The sequence below is a fragment of the Erythrolamprus reginae genome, chromosome 12 (genome assembly GCF_031021105.1).
Source record: "Erythrolamprus reginae isolate rEryReg1 chromosome 12, rEryReg1.hap1, whole genome shotgun sequence".
NCBI classification, from domain to species: domain Eukaryota; kingdom Metazoa; phylum Chordata; class Lepidosauria; order Squamata; family Dipsadidae; genus Erythrolamprus; species Erythrolamprus reginae.
This window is the reverse complement of record NC_091961.1, coordinates 8,844,416-8,871,140: the sequence shown is the minus strand read 5'-3', so window position 1 is coordinate 8,871,140 and position 26,725 is coordinate 8,844,416. Positions and strand designations below refer to the sequence as shown.

General features: G+C 40.1%; 1 protein-coding gene across 2 annotated transcripts in view; it reads left to right on the top strand.

The window, feature by feature from the left end:
• Positions 1 to 26,725, top strand: part of EBF2 (EBF transcription factor 2) — a 347,547-nt gene that overhangs the window by 213,759 nt on the left and 107,063 nt on the right. For both annotated transcript variants that reach the window (XM_070765697.1, XM_070765698.1), the window contains exon 7: positions 26,072 to 26,153. In XM_070765697.1, coding sequence (XP_070621798.1) covers positions 26,072 to 26,153 — 82 coding nt within the window. The remainder of the gene's footprint in view (positions 1 to 26,071; positions 26,154 to 26,725) is intronic.

Sequence of the window (26,725 nt, the reverse complement as noted above, 5' to 3'; positions counted from 1 at the left end):
AACGGAGTGATCAATGCCTGGAATGCACTACCTGACTCTGTGGTTTCTTCTCCAAACCCCAAAAACTTTACGTTAGATTGTCTACAGTTGACCTCAGCCCATTCCTAAGAGGTCTGTAAGGGGCGTATATAAGCGTACCATTGTGCCTACCATCCTTGTCTTGCTGTTCTGTTGTCCGAATGTACCTGTACTTTGCTTATGTTTATGTTTATACCAACACTTGCTTTCTGTACATGTTTTTGACGAAATAAATAAATCTATCTATCTGTTTCTGTCTCTACATCTCTCATCTCCCAATCTCTCCCCCTCCCTTTCTATTTACTGTCACCTATCATCTGTCTTTCTACCTCTATCACTCTATTATCTCTCTATCTTTCTATGTCATCTATCTATCATCTATCTTATCTCCATCCATCCATCCTCTCTCTCTCCCTCTCCCTCTCTCTCTTTCTCTCTCTTTCTCTCTCATCTCTCACATCTTTTCATGGTTTTTAAAATAATGGGATTTTAACTGTTGTTTTAATATTAGATTTGTTTCCATTGTAACATTGTTTTATTGTTGTTGTGAGCCGCCCCGAGTCTTCGGAGAGGGGCGGCATACAAATGTAATAAATTATTATTATTATGTCAGTACAACACAGCAAACGAGATCACTATGCTGGATTTCGTATTTCATCACCAGCCGGGCACTTCCCAAGCACCTAGGACTGCATGATGTAGCGGCGAATTATGTTTGCCGATCCCAGTAAAGTGGCCTTTTGCAATTGACAGATGATGATTTTGTCAATTCCAATGGTTTTCAAATGTCCGCTGAGATCCTTTGGTACTGCGCCCAGCGTGCCAAGTACCACTGGGACCACTTTCACGGGCTTATTCCAGAGTCGTTGCAGCTCGATTTTTAGATCTTCGTATTTTACTAATTTCTCTAGCTGCTTCTCCTCAATTCTACTGTCGCCTGGGATTGCGATGTCGATGATCCATACTTTCTTTTTCTCCACGATCACAATGTCTGGTGTGTTATGCTTCAGAATTCGGTCAGTCTGAAGTCGGAAGTCCCACAGTAGTTTTGCTTGCTCATTTTCGACCACTTTTTCGGGCTTGTGATCCCACCAGTTCTTTGCCACTGGTAAATGGTAGTTCCGGCACAAGTTCCAGTGGATCATCTGTGCCACAGCATCATGTCTATGCTTGTAGTCAGTCTGTGCGATCTTTTTGCAGCAGCTGAGTATGTGATCGATTGTTTCATCTGTTTCTTTACAGAGTCTGCACTTTGGATCGTCTGTTGATTTTTCAATTCTGGCTTTGACAGCATTTGTTCTAATGGCCTGTTCTTGTGCCGCCAGTATTAGTCCTTCTGTCTCCTTCTTGAGTGTTCCACTTGTAAGCCATGACCACGTGTTTTCTTTATCCACTTTGCCTTCAATCTTCTCCAAGAACTGGCCATGCAATGCTTTGTTCCGCCAACTGTCCATACGGCATTGATTATTATTATTATTATTATTATTATTATTATTATTATTATTATTATTATTATTATTATTATTATCTTCTCTATCTTCTCTATCATTATGCACTCTCTCTTCCTCCCTCCCCACCTCTGGATAAAGTGGAATCAAATGTCATTTTACAGGAAAGAATGAACATTTGACGATTTAAAAAAAACAAACAAACTCTGATGCCGGTAATATAATCTGGAACCTGATCGGCCTACTGGCTCGCATTGCAATGCAAACTGATTAAATTCACACTAGCTGAATGTATCCAAGCCAGAAATCAGTGCAATTCTCTGAAGAATAACGAAAAGGCATACAAAACAGAGTGCTGAAAATGTGTGTATTCATGAAATATATTAAAAACATATTTTAAAAGCACCAGGCAAAAAAAAAAACATAGTAAACGCATACACATTTTCAATATTGACTTCGAAAAATAACATCTTCAGAAAGATGAAACAGAAAATGGAAAATTAGAAAAGAAAGAAAAAACAATTGCCCTTTATCCCTTCCAATTTAAAAGGTTGTGATGGTTAAACGGTCAGAAATGCCCTATTTCCCCGAAAATAAGACGTACCCCGAAAGTAAGGCATGTCAGAGGTTTTGCAGAATTTGCTAATATAAGGCACCCCCCGAAAATAAGGCGTAGTCAAGTTTACATACGGTACGGTGGAAAAACATACGGTACCATTCAAAGCTGTTCATAGCGGTACCGTAATAATGTGGCATCCCCTGCTGGCCCCTTCCATTGCTTTGTACAGTCCAGTACAGGAGACACAGTCTGCTGCTGTCTCACCGCCATTACAGTCTCCACTACAGTGCGTAGACTGCAGTTCCTCTGGTGGCCGGAAGCTGCAATAGCGGGAGTATACTGTTGTACCATATAAGTGCCGTCGTTAGTGTGTGTGGGTGCCATACTGACAGGCACCGTACCATAATCAGTGTACCGCAGGTTACTCTTTCTTTGGGGGTGTCAGCTTTTCTGCCTGTGAATTTGTCTTATTCGAGAAATATAAGGCACCCCCTGAAAATAAGACGTACCACAACTTTTGGAGCAAAAATTAATATAAGGCAGTGTCTTATTTTCGGGTAAACACGGTAGCTGATCTTAAACCACGAATATTATTGTTTTGGTGAGGTCTATGTATGAACCTCTCCAATTTCAAAAAATTAAAATATGTACTGATTATCAAATTCTTGGAAAGGCAGGTTTTAAAGACACGCCAAAGATCAGCGGATCCACTGTTGTTGCTTGTAAACACTTCCTTTTAAGTGAGCATCAAAAAACAGCAACGGGCTGTATTTTATGTTCTATGTTGCACTTTTTAAAAAAGTGACTTCATCAGCCACATGTTTCTTTGAGCGTAAGCCTCTCCAAGCATTAAAGTGATCCCCTTCATTCTAATTATTACTGAATACATCCAATACTAATGACGCTTAATTGTTCCACTATAACACTGTCTGTTATTTTTGGCAGCCAGAATGAAAACAGTTTCAAATGCCATCAAAAGAACTTGCGGAAACATAGCATGTCCAGGGCAAATGCAGAATAATATGCGAGGGTGTGTTAATATTACATCATTTCTTAATGCCATGGTTTTGTGATCATTTCCAACCCAAATTTGGGTTGCCAAGTGGCTAAGTGAAACCCAATGAATTGAATATTGTCAGAAGGAACTTGTTGGCAACCGAAGACGTTTTTATCTCTTCTCCTGAAAACAATTTGATCTAAACTGCATTATCTCTACATTGATCTTGCCTTACTGCAATTTTTCTCCACAATTTGTATACGGCACCAAACAAAACTTTTTCACGTATGGATTAAAAAAAAATTTTTTTTTTGGTAACACTTACTTAGCAGTTTATGGGGGGAAAAGTGAATGATCTCATCAAGATTCTTACAAATTAAAAAAAATCTGTGCTTATTAATTATGCAGGATTAGTCTAATTATAATTCAGCAAATTAATTAGCGACAGAAGGTGTTCTGAAACATTGGAGTACATTTGCATGTTAAATGGAGAGGCTAGTCTGTAATATATGTAAATTTATGCATGGCTTCATAGTTTTAATTTAAAAATTTGCAGCTGCATATGGTATGGGAGCAGGTGAAAAGTCAGTTTTAGTTTAACGATGCTAACAAACATTGGACGGTGTCCTGTCTTCAAGAATGAGAAGGCGCCCATCAAGCCTTGTTCTATAAATCTGTCCTCAGAGTCTACTGTTACATCAATGTTCAAACTCAAGGTCAATATGGTGTCAAAGTAGGTATAAAAACACCAAACTCAACAACTCTTTTGGAGATGAAGGGGAAATATAGGCGCACCAAAGAATCTTGATTATAGGTTGACTCCCTTAGCAAATTTATGCATATTTCTTTTGGTATGATGGCAGTTTAGGGACTAGAACAGCTCCTGGCTTGTGCTGAAGCACAAGCTTTACTCTGAGTGTTATATGCTCTGGCAGGTGTAAAATAGGTTGCTAACCTTGATTCTGTCTTTGGAATGTTCATGCCACAGCTCTGGCATTCCCCCCCTCTCTCCCTCTCTTGGAGTTACAGGAAAGTTATTAACAACTTTGAGTACAGTAAATAGGTTGGCCTCCCCAGCTGGCCACAAGAGTAATACCATTGGACCAGTCAGTGTGGGTCTGTGTGTGAAGTGGTGGGGGTGGGACTATTATTATTATTATTATTATTTTATTATTATTATTATTATTATTATTATTATTATTATTATTATTATTATTATTTATTAGATTTGTATGCCGCCCCTCTCCGTAGACTCGGGGCGGCTCACAGCAATGATAAAAACAATATATAGTGACAAATCTAATAGTTAAACTCTAAAATAACAATAATACATTTTAAAAAGTCTAAAAAAACAAGGAACCTCAATATATTAAAAACATACATACAATCATATCATACAGAGAAAACTACATAGGCAGGGGGAGGTGTTTCAGTTCCCCCATGCTTGACGACAGTGGTGGGTTTTAAGGAGTTTACGAAAGGCAAGGAGGGTGGGGGCAGTTCTAATCTCTGGAGGGAGCTGATTCCAGAGGGTTGGAGCTGCCACAGAGAAGGCTCTTCCTCTGGGTCCCGCCAACCGACATTGTTTAGTTGACAGGACCCAGAGGAGACCAACTCTGTGGGACATAACCGGTCGCTGGGATTCATGCGGCAGAAGGCGGTCTTGTAGATACCCTGGTCCGATGCCATGAAGGGCTTTATAGGTGATGACCAACACTTTGAATTGTGACCGGAAACTGATCGGCAACCAATGCAGACTGTGGAGTGTTGGAGTAACATGGGGATATTTAGGAAAGCCCATGATTGCTCTCGCAGCTGCATTCTGCACGATCTGAAGTTTCCGAACACTCTTCAAAGGATGCAATTAGTAATCAGTGCTCAATTTTCCTGAGAGGTTTGGGCAAGAAAGGGGATTCCCTTGAAAGATATTCCCTTGAAAAGGTTGCACTCCAAGGTGGATGGGCACAATCAACTTTGGCTAGGAGGAAGGGAAGTTTGCAAAAGGGGCTACTAATTTCTGCAACAATGGCCCGACTTGTAATAGTCCTTGACTTGTAATCCTAACTGAGCCCCCCCCAAAAGTAAAACATTTGTGAATAACATAGAATAGAGTTAGAACAGAATAGAAGAGATTCTGAAACTTTGAATATTCTCCTTCTATAACTTTACTATTCATGTATTTTGGTGAACACCACAAAGACCTTCTGAGAACTGGTGTGTGTCCTCTGAAACTGAGGGATATGTCTCCTCTCTTGGTTTCTAAGTAACTAAGATTTTTAGCTGAGTTTTGTAGTGCTCCCTTTCCAAAACCCCTTTGGAGGATGTGGATATGTGGCAACATTTTGCAACGTTTTAATGAAGCTGTATCTTTCAAGAGTTGTATCATTTCTGGAAAAGATGTGGCTGCCTTAAGAGGTTGCGAATAGGTGCTATTTTCATACTCCTATGCATTATGAAACATCTTTTGGAGATTGAACCTGAATAATTATAATAATTAACCTCCAAAAACCCTATTATTTTGAAGACAGAATTTGCCAAACAGCTCCATACTGGAGCTACACAGAATTTGTGGCTTAGCTTGATCTTACATATCCAAAGCTCCGTTGCTTTATTCTTTCTTTAATTATATAATATGCTGTATCTCTTACCCTGAGCTAAGGCATAATACAGTTTGTTTGGATTTCTTTAATATGTTATGTGAATCCAACTACTGTGGTTTGCAATTGCAAATAATGGCTCAGGATGAGTTGAGGTCAGCCAGTTATGGTTTACTGCAGATATCTTCAAACTTGGCAACTTTTAAGACTTGTTGACTTCAATTTTTTTTAAAATTTATTTTATTTATTGGATTTGTATGCTGCCCCTCTCCGGAGACTCGGGGCGACTAACAGCAATAATAAAACAACGTACAATAGTAATCCAATACTAAAAACGATTAAAACCCATTGATATAAAGAAACCAAACATACATACATACATACATACATACATACATACCATGCATAAAATTGTAAAGGCCTAGGGGGAAAGAGTATCTCAATTCCCCCATGCCTGGCGGCAGAGGTGGGTTTTAAGTAGCTTACGAAAGGCAAGGAGGGTGGGGGCAATTCTAATTTCTGGGGGGAGTTGGTTCCAGAGGACCGGGGCCGCCACAGAGAAGGCTCTTCCCCTGGGTCCCGCCAAGCGGCATTCTTTAGTTGACGGGACCCGGAGAAGACCCACTCTGTGGGACCTAACTGGTCGCTGGGATTCGTGCAGCAGAAGGCGGTCGCTGAGATAATCAAGTCAACCTATAATCAATTCCTAGAATTCAACAGCCAGCTATGCTGGCTGGAGAATTCTGGGAGTTGCTTCATTCCCCCAAGTTTGGGGACCCCTGGTTTAAAACAAGTCTTAAAGTTGCCAAATTTGGGGACCCCTGGTTCACAGATAAAGATAAAGGGACCTGAATGTAGTATGATATGGGAACCAGAGCATGCCTTGAAATTCTGGAACGAAATTATCCTCCACCAAAACCTTCCATGTTTGCATATTCCCGTCTATTTGCTTGCAAGTTGGTGAAAAGTTTTCTGTGTGTGTGTGTACATGTTTATAACGGGGATGTCCAGGGAGAGCAAAAGAAAGCAGCCCTCTCCACGAAATGCAAACTGCTCATATTTGCAAAGCGCTCTCTGAAGACTTTTGGGGAGAACATTTGCAATTATAAGCATGCTGTTAAGACTAGTGTTTCATTTTCAAGGCAAGCCCATGGAGTTCAATTATTATTTTTATTAATGGTGTCAGGTTTTCATTGGAGTGCAAAAACAAGGCAGTTTTCCTTGGAGAGGTTTTTCCTTCCAGCAAGTGTTAGAGTGGCAAATGACCATCTTTGCAACAAACAAGAGCCTGCATCTAATGAGAGATGATTAGTACAATCTCTCGACTAGAAAACAAGAGATGAAAACTGGAAAGGGGAGGTGTGTATGTGTGTGTGTGTAAAACTCCAAACAATTATCTTGTTACTGGAGATACTTTCTTGAGTACAATGTTCTGTATTTTCTACAGTGTATTAAAGTGGGGTGGAGTCCTTTGTTGGCTAGTCTTGTGTGTTCTGGAAGTATTTTGTGCATTCTGCAACACTAAGCTATTAGCATGTTGTGTGAAACCATGGTTAAAACCTCAAAGGCCTTTGTCTGTAATGCAATTTCCTTTTGTTAACTTTGATTTATGTTTGGCACGTTGATGATAACAATCGATTAAAAATACTTTCCTGAAATAGGATCTGTAGAGACATAAATAGGGAGAGAGGGGGGGGGATGTGGCAGAATACAGTATTATTTTGTGTGTGTGTGTTCAGATGGATGCTTTGTCTATTGCTAATGGCTTTTATATGTACACTACTCAAAAAAAATAAAGGGAACACTTAAAAAACACAATATAACTCCAAGTAAATCAAACTTCTATGAAGTCAAACTTTCCACTTAGGAAGCAACAATCAATTTCACCTGCTGTTGTTGTGCACATTCAACTTTGTACAGAACAAAGTATTCAATGAGAACATTTCATTCATTCAGATCTAAGATGTGTTATTTGAGTGTTCCCTTTATTTTTTTGAGCAGTATATATGTTTGTATGGGTGTATTTGTGTCAGAAAAGGGCATGAAATCTAATGCTGGCTAATGTCAAGCCAGTGCAGACGTTGGTGATTAATTAATGGCTTTCCACACTATCTATGGAAGATTTGATGTTGAACTTGGGAGGGGTGATATTCAGAAGGAAACAGATGCAGCCACAAAGCATTCTTTTGAGTGGTTCAAGGTCATCCTATGCCCACCCACCTGGGTGGAAGAGGAGGATGGACCTGAGTGGTCAATGTGAAAAGTTTGTGGGTGGGGGACAGGGGATGTGAACTTTCAATGGAGTGGGAAACTCAGTTTCGGGTTTCCCAGTGTGGGTGCTGAGATAGCTCCGAAAATAAATTGGAACTTTGAGAAGTACTTTTACTTGGAGACTGATTTAGTTTGGATTTTACCTGGGACCTTGACAGTTAACTCTTCAAAGTTGATACAACTGTGCACTGTTTTAAATTAGAAAATGTCCACCAGATTTGAGTAGCATCCATTTGAACTGGTCTCATTGACGATCAACAAGGGCACTGATCAGCAACTACGGGTAGATCTCAACTTCTGAGGATAATTGAGCCCAAAATTTCTGTTGCTAAGTCAGACATTTGTTAAGTGAGTTTTGCCCCATTTTACAACCTTTCTGGTCATGGTTGTTAAGTCAATCAATATCAACTTTATTTGATTAGTCAATCGACCATATCAAAGCGAGGAAAAGGACCATATCGGTCGTCATAAAGCTATGACTGGTTAAAATACAATAAAATTGGCTAAAATAGAGGGGATTTGAATAAATAATAAGTTAAAATGCAGTATAATATGCTAAAATTGAGTAGTAAAACATGGGAATATAACTCATGCAAAGGATTATATTAAACAAATCTAAGATACTGATGTAAAATATTCTTAAGTGAGTTCATCTCCTTTGCATGCCACCCCAATATGTTCTATAAAACGTATTCTCATCTGAACAGCCCTGACTACAAACTTAGCAGTTCTAGAAACTACATATATATTTGTACCCTGAAGAAAATATGATAATTGTTTATTACGGTTGTTAAGTGAATCACTGCAGTTATTAAGTTAGTAACATGGTCATTAAGTGAATCGGGCTTCCTCATTGACACTGCTTGTCAGAAAGTCTCAAAAGGGGGTCACATGACTCCAGGACATTGCAAACATCATTAATATCAGTTAGTTGCCAAGCGTGTGAATTTGGATCATGCGACCATGGAGATGCTGCAATAGATGTAAGTGTGAACAAAAAATGGCCCAAAGTCACTTTTTTCAGTGCCATTGTTACTTTGAATGGTCACTAAATGAACTGTTGTAAGTCGAGGACTACCTGTGGCATTCAAGGCTCTCATTGGCCATACACACACACATTCCAGGGCACTATTTGATGGTTTAAGTTGACAGACAGGATGTGGAACTCCTGTAACTTCAGATGACTTACAACAAACCAAGGTTGTCATCTTGACCAACTCTCCAGAGTGCTTGTTCTAAAATGTGGAGTGTTGTTGGCACCCTTGATTTTCCTCTCTGTGTTACCTTTTTTTGCTTGGGTGTCACACCCATAATGCAAGGTCCTTCCTCTTCCGCATGTGTGCACAACCCTCCCTGCACTCCCCCCACTCACTCATGCACTCAGGCTTCACTGAAGTCTTCAAACTCCCAGTAGGCCTGATGGACTGTTGTTTGCCCTCCCTAGGCTTCAGGAAAGCCTCTGGAGCCTAGAGAGGGTGAAAAATAGCCCAACGAAGCCTGGGGAGGGCAAAAAAATGACCCAAAGTGCCTACCAGAAGTTAATTTCTGAAATTCCATTAGGCTTGTTGAGCCCGGTTTTTGCCATCCACACGCTCCAGAGCCTTTCCTGAAGCCTGGGGAGAGCAAAAAACAGCCCAACAAAACCTGGGGAGGGCGAGAAAAATAAATAACTCAAACCCTTGACCTGAGTGACGTCAAGTTGGCCATCTTTAAGCCAATCACATGACCATTAAGCCAGCCCCTAGTCACATGATCATCAAGCCACTCCCACCTGGCCACATGGTTGACAAACCACACCCACAAAATAAGCCACACCCACAGTGTGGCAGTAAAAATTGTTGCAGCTCTTCACTGAACCAGAAGTCCATGCAATGCTTCCTCAGAGTGAGCTGTTATGGACTTCTTGTTCACATAACCTAATGCCACGGACAATCTCTTTTTGTCTATTGAATTCCAGAGAAGATAGTTTACGGCAACTGAAAAATAGCTTTTGCAACTTTACAAACTGGGTCCCTGATCATAACATCATAATAGTGTTTCAGCTGTTGGAACAGAAAGAATTAGTTCAAAGAATAGATTCCCATTCCATTTACTGTTTGCTTGAAGAGAGAGCAAATTTAGTCATCTAGTTTGAAGAAAGGAATTTTATTTTGAAATAGTGATGCAAGGAGTTATTCTTAAACAGGCCCATTTATTCCTTTGGCTCAGGAAAGACCATAAATTTTGTGTATCTGACACTTTGTAAAGGTAAATAAATTAGGTTTTCTTTAGATTCTCCTTAAGGGCCAGCATTATGTTTTCTTTTATATTGCTTCTAGAGTAATTAATAAGTCTATAAGGAAATGGTAGAATTTTTAATGCCCAATCTTTCATATTCCCCATGATTTTGTAATAAATATTTCAAAGTCAAAGTATTACATAGTTAGTTTTGTAACGCCAGTAACAAACCAGGATCAATTTATACCCTCAAATCTTGCTTTGCTTTAGTATTTATTTCACATATAGCATTTTTCACCTAGAAGATGAAAAGATTGACAGCTTACAAAACTTAAAAAAAACCCCAATAAAACATGTCAAACTCTGGTTTAAGCATATCATAGCTTGGATATCATGGGGAATATTGTCAATTATAAATCAGAACCTGAGGCTTCTAAGCTTCTAGCATACACAAGAAAAGGAAAGAAGATTGAAATAATAATATGCAAAACAATTCTCCACTCTCTCTCCCCCCCCCACCTGTTCTCATTCACTTTGCTGAAAGAAAATTAGCTTTTGAAATTTCTTTCAAAGGAGAAGAGAATGTTTATAACATTCTCAGGAGGGGACGGTAGCAGTTTTATAACCATCAAGTGACAAAATGGCCGAGAGGTATTTGGGAATGTCCTGTCTTTCATTGTATTGTGTTTCTACTTGTCTATCAACTTTCAGGAGAACGAAGCTGGTGCTTTTTTCTTTCTTTTTTTACATTTTCCAGTTGGGAATTATGAGTAATATAATTATCAGAACGAGCACCCTTGTTCATCTCCAATGATAAAATCTACTCAAAAATACCAGCTGGAGAATTTTGAAAGAAATTATTGGGTATCCAGAGAAGAAAAGAGATTAAAACAAAAACCAGTTTCACAGGGGAAGAAAACTTTTGGGAAATTACTCAGAGAAATCAGCAAAACATCAAACAGAAAATGTTGCAAGGCCACATTGTATGCATAGTAGGAAATTACGTTGTTTTGTAACATCTGAACACAGCCAACAAGACATGAGGTTATACGTGGCTCTCCTATGCCGGAAGCTGGACTTTTATACTAAATGTTTATTTTATTTTATTTTATTGGATTTGTATGCCGCCCCTCTACGTAAACTTGGGGCGGCTAACAACAGTAGTAAAACAACATATGACAATCCAATATTAAAACAGTTAAAAACCCTTATTGTAAAATCAAACATACAGACAGACAGACATACCATGCATAAAATTGTAAGGGCCTAGGGCGAAAGAGTATCTCAGTTCCCCCATGCCTGGCGGCAGAGGTGGGTTTTAAGAAGCTTACAAAAGGCAAGGAGGGTGGGAGCAATTCTAATCTCTGGGGGGAGTTGGTTCCAGAGGGCAGGGGCTGCCACAGAGAAGGCTCTTCCCCTGGGTCCCGCCAAACGATATCGTTTAGTTGATGGGACCTGGAGAAGACCAACTCTGTGGGACCTAACTGGTCGCTGGGATTCGTGCAGCAGAAGGCGGTCCCTGAGATAGTCTGGTCCGGTGCCATGAAGGGCTTTATAGGTCATAACCAACACTTTGAATTGTGACCGGAAACTGATCGGCAACCAATGCAGACTGCGGAGTGTTGGTGTAACATGGGCATATTTGGGAAAGTCCATGATTTCTCTCGCATCTGCATTCTGCACAACCTGAAGTTTCCGAACTTTTCAAAGGTAGCCCCATGTAGAGAGCGTTACAGTAGTCGAGCCTCGAGGTGACGAGGGCATGAGTGACTGTGAGCAGTGACTCCCGGTCCAAATAGGGCCGCAACTGTTGCACCAGGCGAACCTGGGCAAACGCCCCCCTCGCCACAGCCAAAAGATGTTTCGCTAATGTGAGCTGTGGATCGAGGAGGACGCCCAAGTTGCGGACCCTCTCTGAAGGGGTCAGTAATTCCCCCCCCCAGGGTCATGGACAGATGGATGGAATTGTCCTTGGGAGGCAAAAGCCATAGCCACTCCGTCTTATCTTAAATGTTCCCCTGCATATAGAAACTGAACTATTATGGAGAGAGATATAATTTTTATTTCTCTTTCTTTTTCATGCCTGAATATACCCACTGTCCTGAGTCCAATCTCAATTCTCCATCTTAATAATCTTTGTTAGACGCTTGTAACCTGTTCAAATTCACCTCTCATTTTGGATGGATGGGAGGTCAAGATGGGAGTCTTTATTCCATTAAATAGAACAACAACAAAGAAGAAGGAATGGAAGAAAACTGTAAAAGAAAAGAAAAGGAAAAAAGAGCGCACCAAACAATTGTGTGTGTATAAGGACGTCTCTATTGCTTAGAATGGCATTTGAAGAAGTTGATGGATCAAGTCCCAAAGTTGACTCTACATGGAGATTCTCAGCCATCCAAGCCATGGTTATTCCAAAAATGCTTTTTAAAAAAGCAACTAGACTTTCTGGGCTTTGTTTGTTTGGTGTTTAAAACAATGAGAATGAGAAGTGAAAAATTTTCAAAGAAAAACCAGGAAGGCCAGTTGCTCCTTGAAAAACACTTTTGGGATTCCAAAGTTGACTTTCAGGAAGGAAGGAAGGAAGGAAGGAAGGAAGGAAGGAAGGAAGGAAGGAAGGAAGGAAGGAAGGAAGGAAGGAAGTTAGTTTCCAAGTTGGTGGGCATCATTACATCTTGGTGCAGTGAGTTCCCCAGGAGGCTCGAAGGAATCAAATGATTTGTCCCTGGAGCTTTCAGGGTTAAATCCAGAAGCCAGATATAAAAGTTAGAATCTGATTGCATTCTGTATTAGTTGAAGTTTGTGATTGATCTTCAGTGTACTGTAATCATATGTAACACATTGGAGTAATCCAGGTAAGGGGATATTAAGTCTACGCACTTTTTAAGGGACAGAACAATGTGGTTTATTTCCCCAGACTTCATACAAATACGGTTCAGCATATGAAAGGATCAGATGGATTGATATATTTCATTCAAGGCAATCAGCCTAGTAAATTAAAAATCTAATCCCAAGATTTACTCCAGTAGTTGGGATTTTCCCAAATGCTCCTGCTTGCTAAGCCATTGTCTTTTTTTTAAGGGGGAAAAAAACCCGTCTTATATTGACTTAGGATGTGACAAGATAAAAATGAAGGATTCAAATTAGCAATATGCTTCGTAACCTCTCAGAGGTTTAAAACGATAATGCCTTTAATAAAATACCGTTCCTAGTTTGGTATTAAGTTACAACCAACTTTAACTTAACATGGAGCCAAGCTTGAGTTACCAGCCAAACAAAGGTACCTGCGCTATTTTCTAACTCTCTTATTTTATTTATTTATTTATTTTTATTTATTTATTTATTGGATTTGTATGCCGCCCCTCTCCGTAAACTCGGGGGGGGGGGCTAACAACAATGATAAAAACGACATGTAACAATCCAATCCAGTACAAAAGTAACTAAAAAACTCCTTATTATAAAAACCAAACATACATACAGGCATACCATGCGTAAATTGTAAAGGCCTAGGGGGAAAGAATATCTCAGTTCCCCCATGCCTGATGGCAGAGGTGGGTTTTAAGAAACTTACGAAAGGCGAGGAGGGTGGGGGCAATCCTAATCTCTGGGGGGAGTTGGTTCCAAAGGGCTGGGGCCGCCAAAGAGAAGGCTCTTCCCCTGGGTCCCACCAAACGACATTGTTTAGTTGACGGGACCTGGAAAAGGCCCACTCTGTGGGACCTAACTGGTCACTGGGATTCGTGCAGCAGAAGGCGGTCCCTGAGATAATCTGGTCCGGTGCCATGAAGGGCTTTATAGGTCATAACCAACACTTTGAATGGTGACTGGAAACTGATCGGCAACCAATGCAGACTGCGGAGTGTTGGTGTAACATGGGCATATTTGGGGAAGCCCATGATTGCTCTTGCAGCTGCATTCTGCACGATCTGAAGTTTCTGAACACTTTTCAAAGGTAGACCCATGTAGAGAGCATTGCAGTAGTCGAGCCTTGAGGTGATGAGGGCATGAGTGACTGTGAGCAGTGACTCCCGGTCCAAATAGGGCCGCAACTGGTGCACCAGGCGAACCTGGGCAAACGCCCCCCTCGCCACAGCTGAAAGATGTTTCTCTAATGTGAGCTGTGGATCGCGGAGGACGCCCAAGTTGCGGACCCTCTCTGAGGGGGTCAATGACTGCCCCCCAGGGTGATGGACGGACAGATAGAATTGTCCTTGGGAGGCAAAACCCACAGCCACTCTGTCTTATCAGGGTTGAGTTTGAGTGTGTTGACACCCATCCAGACCCCAACAGCCTCCAGGCACTGGCACATCACTTCCACTGCTTCACTGACTGGACAAGGGATGGAGATGTAGAGCTGGGATTTTGAGATCTCGATTCAGCCACCAAGACCATAACTCCTTTGTGGAGGTCAAGAGCCAATTTAATCCTTGTGGAAACACCCCTTTGTGGAGGTGGTTCATTGATTTGGGGAATAGTGCCATTTCCTCCAAAGGCAACGAGGGGGTGATCTCTAAATGGTTTTGGAAAAACACATTAGCATAACTCTGGTTCCAACGGCCAGATATCACTTTCTCTTGAGTAATTAGAGAAGGAAATTACAGTCTGGCTCTAATGCTACAAGCTGGTGATCTGACTAATAGAAGGAGGATATAATCATATAAATGTATAATCTGAACTCCAAATACCAACTGAATAATCAAATTATCACAGATAATCCCCACTCGGTTAAAGACCTTGGTATACTAATAACAAAAGATTTAAGTGCCAAAGCCCACTGCAACAACATAGCCAAGAAGGCTTAAAGAGTTGTAAACTTAATCCTATGTAGCTTCTGCTCTGGCAATCTCACACTACTTACCAGAGCTTACAAAACTTTTGCCAGACCCATCCTCGAATACAGCTCATCTGTTTAGAACCCATATCGCATCTCAGACATCAACACCCTTGAAAATGTCCAAAGATACTTCACCAGAAGAGTCCTTCACTCCTCCACTCGAAACAGAATACCCTACGAGACTAGACTTTCAATCCTGGGCCTAGAAAGCCTAGAACTAAGACGCCTTAAACAAGATCTAAGTATTGCCCACAAGATCATATGCTGCAACGTCCTGCCTGTCGGCGACTACTTCAGCTTCAACCACAACAACACAAGAGCACACAACAGATTTAAACTTAATATTAACCGCTCCAAACGTGACTGTAAAAAATATGACTTCAGTAACCGAGTTGTCGAAGCGTGGAACTCATTACCGGACTCCATAGTGTCCTCCCCAAACCCCCAACACTTTACCCTTAGATTATCTACGGTTGACCTGTCCAGATTCCTAAGATGTCAGTAAGGGGCGAGTACAAGTGCACTAGAGTGCCTTCCGTCCCCTGTCCTATTGCTCTCCTAGATCTCCTATACCTTTCTTCTATTCCTATATCTCTTCTTCTATTCTTTCATTGATATGTTCTATCACTATATCTTCTTTTCTATTCTTTCATAGATATATTTTACTATGAGTATCTCCTCTATAACCTTCATCATGTATTTTACTATGTGTATATAGATATATACCCACTAAAACCCTCATTGTATATTGGACAAAATAAATAAATAAATAAATAAATAAATAAATAAATAAATAAATAAATAAATAAATAAATAAATAAATAAATAAATAAATAAATAAATAAATAAATAAATAAATAAATAAATAAATAAATAAATATATTTCCATTTCCCAGCTGAGCAAGCCAGCATTGTCTGAGCATGCTTCCATGTGGCCAGTTTGACTACTTGCCAGTGATGGTGAACCTTTTTTCTTTCGGGTGCTGAAAGCGCATGTGCACCTGCTATCGCGCATGCACAAGTGCCCACACCCATAATTCAATGCCTGGGGAGGGCGAAAACAGCTTTGCCCGCCCCCTCATAGGCCAGAAACAGCCTTTTTCCCAACTTCTGGTGGGCCCAATAGGCTCGTGTTTCACCCTCCCCAGGCTCCAAATCCTTTCCTGGAACCCAAGGAGGGTAAAAACACCCTCCCCCATCCCCCTGTAGGCTCTCTGGAAGCCAAAAACACCCTCCCAGAGCCTCTGTGCAAGCCAAAAATCAGCTGGACGGAACATACATACATGTTGGAGCTGAGCTAGGGCAACAGCTCGCATGCCAGCAGATATGGCGTGCCATAGGTTCGCCATCACTGCTATATGCCATAGGTGCCACCAAAATGTTATATATTTATCTACTTATATTTACATGCAGTGATGGGCTCCTACGGGAATAGTCAGGAATGTAGTTTATTTTTATTTATTCATTTATTCATTTGTCCAATACACAAATACATAGGAAGAAAAAAAGATATGTGGTAATATATATAAGGGTAAAAGTGAACTTAGAGGAGAGGATATATGAAAGGAAGAGAATATATATGATAGGTGAAAGAAAGGAAAGACAATTGGACAGGGGACGAAAGGCACACCAGTGCACTTATGTACGCCCCTTACTGGCCTCTTAGGAACCTGGAGAGGTCAATCATGGAGAGTCTAAGGGAGAAATGTTGGGGGTTAGGGGTTGACACAAATGAGTTCCACTCTTCGATAACTCGATCGTTGAAATCATATTTTTTTACAGTCAAGTTTGGAGCGGTTCATATTAAGTATGAATCTGTTGCGTGCTCTTGTGTTGTTGCGGTTGAAGCTGAAGTAGTCATTGACCGATAGGACGTTGCAGCATATGATCTTGTGGGCAATACTCAAATCGTGTTTTAGGCGCCGTAGTTCTAGGCTTTCCACTCCAGAGCACCCAATTTGCACTGAAAGATGTTGAAACAAAATACATAAGCCACGCCCACAGTGTGGTAGTAAAAATTTTGGTAGCCCATCACTGTTTACATGGTCTTGAATTGTTAGGTGGTCAGGCGCAAGAACAGGAGCTCACCCATCACGGGATGCTTGGTCTCGAACCGCTAACTTTCCTGTTGACAAGCCCATTTTAACAGTTGTGCCCCTTCCTTTCATCTAACTATCTATGCTCAACAATGAAATCAAAATATAGCTTCCCAGCTCTTTAGACTGGAGATCAGAAAAATGCCACCTCTTTCTCTAAGGTTGCCTGGTTTTGCTTGCTCAGTTTTTTCCAACATCAATGTAACAATGAATCTCCAGAACACGGCAAGTAAATATTTCAATTGCTGTCACACAATTGTATTTCTTGCCCGTTGCTTCTGAATTCTTTTCAGATTTTAGTTTGTTTTTATTTGCTGTTGTTTTTAGGATGAAAATCAAAATTCATTTATACAGTGAAAAAAAAAGTCAATATTTTCAAGAATTATGTATACAATATATTGTTTCATTTTAAAGATTTCTTTTTGTTCCTCCTAATAACGTTTGTTGTTAATTTAAGAATAATTGTAAATGAATCAGATAACGTCGTATTTCCTTTGTGTCTGTTTTTTTTTAAAAAAATTATAGTTTGGGAAGTTGACGACTTAGAATTTTATTGAAGATATAACACTTTAATATGTGCAGGAACACATTTTTTCTCTCCCTTGTTTTTCTTTATTTCTTTGTGTTTGTGTGTATGTGCATATATGTTTTATTTTCTTGTTGGTAAACCTTGGGAAAAATATATATCTTTCTCCTTTAAAGTTCTAATTCAAAGCATGAATGTGTGAGTTCTAGAGGGACTTTGGGACTGCGGTAAAAATTCGTTGTCATAGTAACAGAAAGGGAACTAGGCCTAGTTCACCTGGGACTTTAACTTACTGCAAAAGCTTTTTTTTTTTTTAGACAAGCACTCAGCAAGGGAAATAAATAAATAAATTGTTCATTGAGTTCCCAGTTGACTTTCAATACCCACCCCTCCCTCCCGACTATTCCCCTCTTCTATAAATGCATTTTATTTTGTCCTGCAGCCTTCATAAATTTTCTGTGTCCCAGTTAAATCTGTGGGCTTTCCCCACCCCAGCCTCTTGCAATTTAAATGCACCACTAAAATGCCGGAATAAACTCTTCTTCTCACATTCTTTCCCCCTCCTCCCTTCCCTTTCTCTTCCCTCTCACATACCCCATTGTCTTCCCCCCCTTCTCTGTCTTAGTCTCTCTCTCTTTCTCTCTCTCTTTCTCTCTGGAAAAAAATAATTCCAAGTACAATAGAAAAGCAAACAGAGAGAGGAACCTATTTTCTGCAGCATTTTGAACAATCTTTTCTTTTTAAAGAGGAATCCATTGGATTGCCTTTTACCGTTCTAATTTTGGCAAAGTTCAGATGAAAAGGAAACGGTCTTTTGAGACCCTTTCTGCGTAATTCCTAAGAGGTCAGTAAGGGGCGAATACAAGTGCACTAGAGCAGTGTTTCCCAATCTTGGCAATTTGAAGATATTTGGACTTCAACTCCCAGAATTCCCCAGCCAGCGAATGCTGGCTGGGGAATTCTGGGAGTTGAAGTCCAGATATCTTCAAGTTGCCAAGATTGGGAAACACTGCACTAGAGTGCCTTCCGTCCCCTGTCCTGTTGCTCTCCTATATCTATTATTATTATTATTATTATTATTATTATTATTATTATTATTATTATTTTATTAGATTTGTATGCCGCCCCTCTCCGAAGACACGGGGCGGCTCACAACAGCAACAAAAACAATATAACAGTGGAACAAATCTAATATTAAAAAACATAAAAAACCCTATCATTATTTAAAAACCCAAACAGCAACATTCATACCAAACATAAAACAAAGTATAAAAAAGCCTGGGAGAAAAGTGTCTCAACTCCCCCATGCCTGGCGGTATAAATGAGTCTTAAGTAGTTTACGAAAGACAGGAAGGGTGGGGGCAGTTCTAATCTCCGGGGGGAGTTGGTTCCAGAGGGCCGGGGCCGCCACAGAGAAGGCTCTTTCCCTGGGGCTCGCCAAACGACATTGTTTAGTCGACGGGACCCGGAGAAGGCCAACTCTGTGGGACCTTATCGGTCGCTGGGATTCGTGTGGTAGCAGGCGGTTCCGGAGGTACTCTGGTCCAATGCCATGTAGGGCTTTAAAGGTCATAACCAACACTTTGAATTGTGACCGGAAACTGATCGGCAGCCAGTGCAGGCCACGGAGTGTTGCAGAAACATGGGCAAATCTTGGAAGCCCCACGATGGCTCTCGCGGCTGCGTTCTGCACAATCTGAAGTACCTTTCTTCTAGTCCTATATTTATTTGTTTTTCATTTATTTATTAGATTTGTACGCCGCCCCTCTCCGTAGACTCGGGGCGGCTAACAACAATAGTGAAACAACATATAACAAATCTAATATTTAAAATAATTTTAAAAACCTCTAATTTAAAAAACCAAACGTACACACAAACATACCATGCATAAATTGTATAGGCCTAGGGGGAAGGGCATATCTCAGTTCCCCCATGCTTGATGACAGAGGTGGGTTTTAAGGAGCTTGCGAAAGGCGAGGAGGGTGGGGGCAATTCTGATCTCTGGGTGGAATTGGTTCCAGAGGGCTGGGGCAGCCACAGAGAAGGCTCTTCCCCTGGGTCCCACCAAATGACATTGTTTAGTCGACGGGACCCGGAGAAGGCTCACTCTGTGGGACCTAACCGGTCGCTGGGATTCGTGTGGCAGAAGGCGGTCCCGGAGATATTCTGGTCCGATGCCAGATGAAAGAATCTTCTTCTATTCTTTTATTTATTTATTATTTATTTATTTATTACTTAGATTTGTATGCCGCCCCTCTCCGAAGACTTGATATGTTCTATTACTATATCTTCTTTTCTATTCTTTCTTAGATATATCTTACTATGAGTATCTCCTCTATAACCTCCATTATGTATTTTACTATGTGCTACTCAATTGTAAACTATACTCTTCAGTAAGACCTCAGTATTTACAGCCCCTACTTGACAAAATCATACACTGGGACTGTAATAAACAATTATCATTTTTTCTTCAGGGTACAAATATATATGTAGTTTCTAGAACCGCTAAGTTTATAGTCAGGGCTGTACAGATGAGAATACGTTTTATAGAACATATTGGGGTGGCATGCAAAGGAGATGAACTTACTTAAGAATATTTTATATCAGTATCTTAGTTTTGTTTAATATAATCCTTTGCACGAGTTATATTCTCATGTTTTACTACTCAATTTTAGCTTATTATACTGCATTTTAACTTATTATTTATTCAAATTCCCTCTATTTTAGCCAATTTTACTGTATTTTAACCAGTCACAGTTTTATGATGACCAATGTGGTCCTTTTTCTTGCTTTGATATGGTCGATTGACTAATCAAATAAAGTTGATATAGAGTATCTCCTCTATAACCTTCATTATGTATTTTACTATGTGTGTATATATATATACCCACTAAAACCCTCATTGTGTATTGGACTAACTAACTAACTAACTAACTAACTAACTAACTAACTAACTAACTAACTAACTGTTCTGTCTGGGTCCCCCCAGACGCCAACACCAACCAAAAAGAGTAGCCAGACACACTGGTAAAAAGCAAAGGCAGTTTATATAATTCAAAGCAAACACAGGTAACAAAAACTGTTCTTACAGACAGGAACACTATGAAGCTTCACAGAGGTTTCACGAAGGCCAAGCAATAAAACAGGATTCTTGCTGGCAAAAACAACGCTGGAGATAATAAAACCCACGCCTCCCCCAAGTCTTCCAGACTTCTAGGCCACAAGCCAAGATCAGAGACGCCGAGAATCGAAGCAAGGCCACAGGACTCCCAATTGATAACTCTCCACAAGACTGTAAGGGCAGGCCTGCCTTTTCAACCCTGCTGAGGAGAACCACACCCAAACCCAGCTGTTGCCAATTCAGGGATGGAAATACCTTTCTAATTGGCCCCTCCTTTGAGCTGCTCGTCGCTGCCTCATGTCTATTACAGCCTGTGCGTCTTCATCCAATGAATCCAGGCTACTAGCTGGGGAGAGCCCCCCCCCCGGGGGTCTCAGGCTGCTCTCCCTCCTCCTCTTCCTGACGTTCCTCTCCCCCGTCTGCCTGGTCCTCCCCCTCCTGTTCACTGTCCTCCTCCTCTGGGCATGGATCCGGCAGAGATCCAGCCGGTTCCTAAGGAGCCTCAGGCTGAATCACAACACTAACTAACTAACTAACTAACTAACTAACTAACTAACTAACTAACTAACTAACTACAAACAAACAAACAAACAAACAAACAAACAAATAAATAAATTTGCTTGGGAGCGATACAAATACGTTTTGCCACTGTGCTTTTCCAAGATGCTTTTCTTTGCCTTCCTAATCTAGCCTAAAGCCTTAAACATCCCAGTCCAGCCTAAAGCCTTAGTACTGCATGATAGTTACTCTTCCTAGTACCTACCAAGCTTGACCCTGCTTAGCTCCTGAGCCCAATGTGGCTCATCCGGACTCCCTGAGGCCCATGCCCAGTTTTACAGTTCCCCCATGCATAGTTAATATAGTGCAGGATTGTAGGTTACAAAACAAAATGCTATTCACACTTTAACCTCCCTGCTTCCCTTATTGTGCGAATAATTTTTCTGCTGTTTTAGTTGGATATATACTGCTCAAAAAAATAAAGGGAACACTCAAAGAACACATCCTAGATCTGAAGGAATGAAATATTCTCATTGAATGCTTTGTTCTGTACAAAGTTGAATGTGCACAACAGCAGGTGAAATTGATTGTCAATCAGCGTTGCTTCCTTTTTTTTCCCCCAATATTTTTATTAATTTTCTTTAAAATAACATACAGACTTACAAACATTTAACATACAATGTAGGGATGTATCATCCCTGCTCTTCTTAAAAGTATAAATGCAGATACAGAAAAAGGAATACATGATTGAATATCTAATTCAATGCTACTAATACAAAAAATATCTAATAGAAAAAATTAATATCATGAAAAAATTTCTAACTAGTTTCAAGTCAAAAAATCTTTTAAAAAAAAGCAAATTTCTATTCTATATATATAAACTAAATCTAATGTAAATCTCAGCGTTGCTTCCTAAGTGGACAGTTTCACAGACGTTTGATTTACTTGGAGTTATATTGTGTTGTTTAAGTGTTGCATTTATTTATTTTTGAGCAGTGTAATATAGATCCACAACCCCAAATTATGGAATAATGTTCATAGTTTATAATGAGTAGAAAATATCAATTTTTCTTGAAATGTATTTTTACTGTGGATATATTTAGGCAGATAGCAGTTGAAAAATTAACAGCCAAATCCTTAAATCTTATTACTTATTTTTGACATCATTTCTCCAAATGTGCTTTTTTTCCCTCTTTGCTTCCTTCGTTTTTCATTTTTTTACTGTTTTTAATCTTTAAACATCATATTATTTTAATACAGATCTACACCCAAATTTCATACATTGTTATTATATATCTATTTACAATGTTTTATATGTTTACATTGTCCCATATCTTGGTCTTCTTCTCACATTGTTTCACAGTCTTTTCCTTTTTTTTTTGGTCCAGTTGTATTTGCTTCCTTTGTTTTTCAAATACATTGTGTAGAACAGGTTTCGTATTTCCTTTCTCTCTTCCTCATTTTTATACGTTCCCTAATTTTGAGTACATTTTCTCATAATTTGTATGAACTCTCCACACCCTCCCTTACTTCTAGTCTGTGCATATTCTGGAAAATATGCTTTTCTCTGTTTTGTGAGCTTCATAAAATTTAGCAAAGATCCGTGTACAATGTGAAGAAAAGATAAATGAAGAAAAAGCAATGATATCCAAAAGCTACCATGTTGAGAATGTTGAGTGCCCATGTCAGAGACAAAGGGTTAAACTTCTACTGAACATATTATGTTCATCATGTAGCCTTGGGAAAATCTCTGCATTTCACTTTAAGCCATTTTACAATTTCAATGATAGAAATTCACGCATCAGTTTCTCACAGGGCCTTCCGCCCACATATATTCTAGAGCAGTGGTTTTCAACCTTTTTTCAGCCACGGCACATTTTTTACATTTACGAAACCCTAGGGCACATTGAGCGGGGGGGGGGGGGGTGGCTAAAAATAGTTTGGACATAAACATTCTCTCTCTCTCTCTTCCTCTCCTTCGCTTTATTTCCTTCTCCCTCCCTCTTTCTCTCCCTTCCTTCCTCTCTCTCTCTCTCTCTCCATCCCTCTTTCTTTCTCTTCCTTCCTTCCTCTCATTTTGCTCTCTTTCTCTCTCCCTCCCTCCCTTCCTCTATGTCTTTCTCTCTCTCTCCTTCCCTCCCTCTCTTGCTCTCTCTCTCTTTTTTTCTTTCTCTCTCTTGCTCTCTCTCTTTCTATCTCTCTTTCTTTCTCTTGTTCTCTTTCTCTCTCTCTCTCTTTCTTTCTTTCTCTCTTGTTCTCTCTCTCTCTTGCTCTTTCTCTCTCTTCCTTTTTCTCTTTCTTTCTTTCTCTCTCTTCCTTTCTTTCTCTCTCTCTTGCTTTCTTTCTCTCTGAGCTTCGCGGCACTCCTGACCATGTCTCATGGCACACTAGTGTGCCGCGGCACACTGGTTGAAAAACATTGTTCTAGAGAGTTGCCTTACTTTGTGTTGTAAGATAAGAAAGTCCAGTTGCCTTTTGGAAAAGCACTTTTGGGTTAAGTCCAGATCTTTAAATACCACAATACTATTGGTATGCATGCAACTTTGTTGTGTTGGTGAAATATTCATGCATGGGGAATGCAAGTTTGTGATGTGGAATTAGGTGTGGTTCTTCTTAAGAAATAATTTGAAATGTTAAACATGCTGGATTAAGATAGATGAATCCTAGATTAGAATTCCCATCAGGAAAGTGATAAGCTTCTATTAGGTCAGGTCATTTTTTTGGTCTAATAAGTGGAATTGCGGTAGGATAAATATGAGTGGAAATAGTCTCAAGAGATAGTGGCACTTGGCCAAATTTGTCTATGCTAAAAAAAAATCCTTGATGGTTCAACTTGGTTAATACTTGGATTAAAAATATCCAAGAAATGCAGGAGAAGAAAGGAGGAAGAAAGAAGGAAGAAGAAGGAAGGAAGAAGGAAATGGACAAGAAGTAGTAGTAGTGGTGGTATTAGTGGTAGTAGATACATTAGAATCGCTGAAGCTCAAGGTTTAATTGAAGAATAAAATAAAAATGTACTAATAAATATTAAGAGGAATGTGGTCATACAATATTTTTTTCTTTTCATCATATAAAGCATCAAACCTTTGGAAATTAGCTGAAGGTCTTTTCACATGCTCGAGTAAATCAGTCTTTTCTGAACTACTCAAAATACCCTCTACCGGTTCTCTGAACTATTCAAAATACCCTCTACCGGTTCTCTGAACTACTCAAAATACCCTCTACCGGTTCTCTGAACTACTCAAAATACCCTCTACCGGTTCTCTGAACTACTCATAATACCCTCTACCGGTTCTCTGAACTACCCTCTACCGGTTCTCTGAACTACTCAAAATACCCTCTACCGGTTCTCTGAACTACTCATAATACCCTCTACCGGTTCTCTGAACTACCCTCTACCGGTTCTCTGAACTACTCAAAATACCCTCTACCAGTTCTCTGAACTACTCAAAATACCCTCTACCGGTTCTCTGAACTACTCATAATACCCTCTACCAGTTCTCTGAACTACTCAAAATACCCTCTACCGGTTCTCTGAACTACTCATAATACCCTCTACCGGTTCTCTGGACTACTCAAAATACCCTCTACCAGTTCTCTGAACTACTCAAAATACCCTCTACCGGTTCTCTGAACTACTCATAATACCCTCTACCGGTTCTCTGAACTACTCAAAATACCCTCTACCGGTTCTCTGGACTACTCAAAATACCCTCTACCAGTTCTCTGAACTACTCAAAAAGTCTGCTACCAGTTTTCTCAACTACTGAAAATTTCCACTACCAGTTCTCCAGAATACAGCAGTACCTCTACTTAAGAACTTAATTTGTTCCGTGACCAGGTTCTTAGGTAGAAACGTTCTTAAGTAGAAGCAATTTTTCCCATAGAAATCAATATAAAAGCAAATATTGCGTTCAAACCCATTAGGAAAGAAATAAAGCTCGGAATTTGGGTGGGAGGAGGAGGAGGACAGTCACTGCTGAAGGAATAAGTAATTACTAAAGTTGTATTTTTTGCAGTCAAGTTTGGAGTGGTTTACATTAAGTTTGAATCTGTTGTGTGCTTGTGTGTTGTTGTGGTTGTTGTGTGTTGTTGTGGTTGAAACTGAAGTAGTCGTTGACAGGCAAGACGTTGCAGCATATGATCTTGTGAGCAATACTTAGATCCTGTTTAAGGCATCGTAGTTCTAAGCTTTCTAGACCCAGGATTGTAAGTCTAGTTTCGTAGGGTATTCTGTTTCGAGTGGAGGAGTGAAGGGCTCTTCTGGTGAAGTATCTTTGGACATTTTTGAGGGTGTTTATGTCCGAGATGCAGTGTGGGTTCCAAGCAAATGAGCTGTATTCCAGGATGGGTCTGGCAAAAGTTTTGTAAGCTCTGGTTAGTAGTGTGAGATTGCCGGAGCAGAAGCTACGTAGGATTAGGTTAACAACTCTTGAAGCCTTTTTGGCGATGTTGTTGCAGTGGGCTTTGGCATTTAGGTCATTTGATATTAGTATTCCAACATTTTGCCACAGAGTAATGTCTGAATATCCTTTATACTCAAGGAAAAGGGAATGAGACCTTCAATTGAGCTTCTGACTGTGTATTTGCATATATAAATTCATTCTCTTTGCGTTCCTTCTATTTTTTTCTTACATGACTTCAGGGTGACAAAGCTTGGAAGAATCTCTGGTTCCCAATCATTTCAGATCTTGCTTTATGGATGCAGCCAGGAATGTCATTTTAATGTGTTTTAATTGACAGTTTCCTTTTTCGACAGGCAGTTGATATCCCCCTGATGGTTCCAGCCACAGGGCACAAACACATTGGCACAAAGCAACTAAGTGATATCAGACTTTAATTTCTTAAAAACGGAAGATGTCAAGTCTCCCTTCTCTTCTCTCCCCTTGCAGATTCTTCTTAAAATTCTTCCTCAAATGCAACCAGAACTGTTTGAAGACCGCCGGAAACCCTCGAGATATGCGACGATTCCAGGTAAGTGATGTGGGATCGGCAGTTAAGTAAGTAAGTTGTCTGTTTTTGTGGGGTTCCCCACCCCCCAGTAGTATCTCTCTGTTGCTCATCTCTGACACTGCAGGTAATAAACGAGATGACAGTAAATGATAACCCCCACCATAGAGAGTGGGAGGTTTTTGTTCTCTGTGCTTATCATGTTCAATCCTTGCTTCCTCCCTTTTTTTGGGGGGGGGGGGCGCAAGGAAAATCCCCCAAAGACATCACACCAACTAGAGATGTGTATTTGATTTGACACTCCAAAGATACCTGTTTACGGGAACCTCACTCAGATCTTAGAAACATAGAAACATAGAAGACTGACGGGCAGACAAAAACCTCATGGTCCATCTAGTCTGCCCTTATACTATTTCTTGTATTTTATCTTAGGATGGATATATGTTTATTCCAGGAATGTTTAAATTCAGTTATTGTGGATTTACTAATCATGTCTGCTGGAAGTTTGTTCCAAGCATCTACTACTCTTTCAGTAAAATAATATTTTCTCCCCTTGCTTCTGATCTTTCCCCCAACTAACCTCTTTCCATATTTTT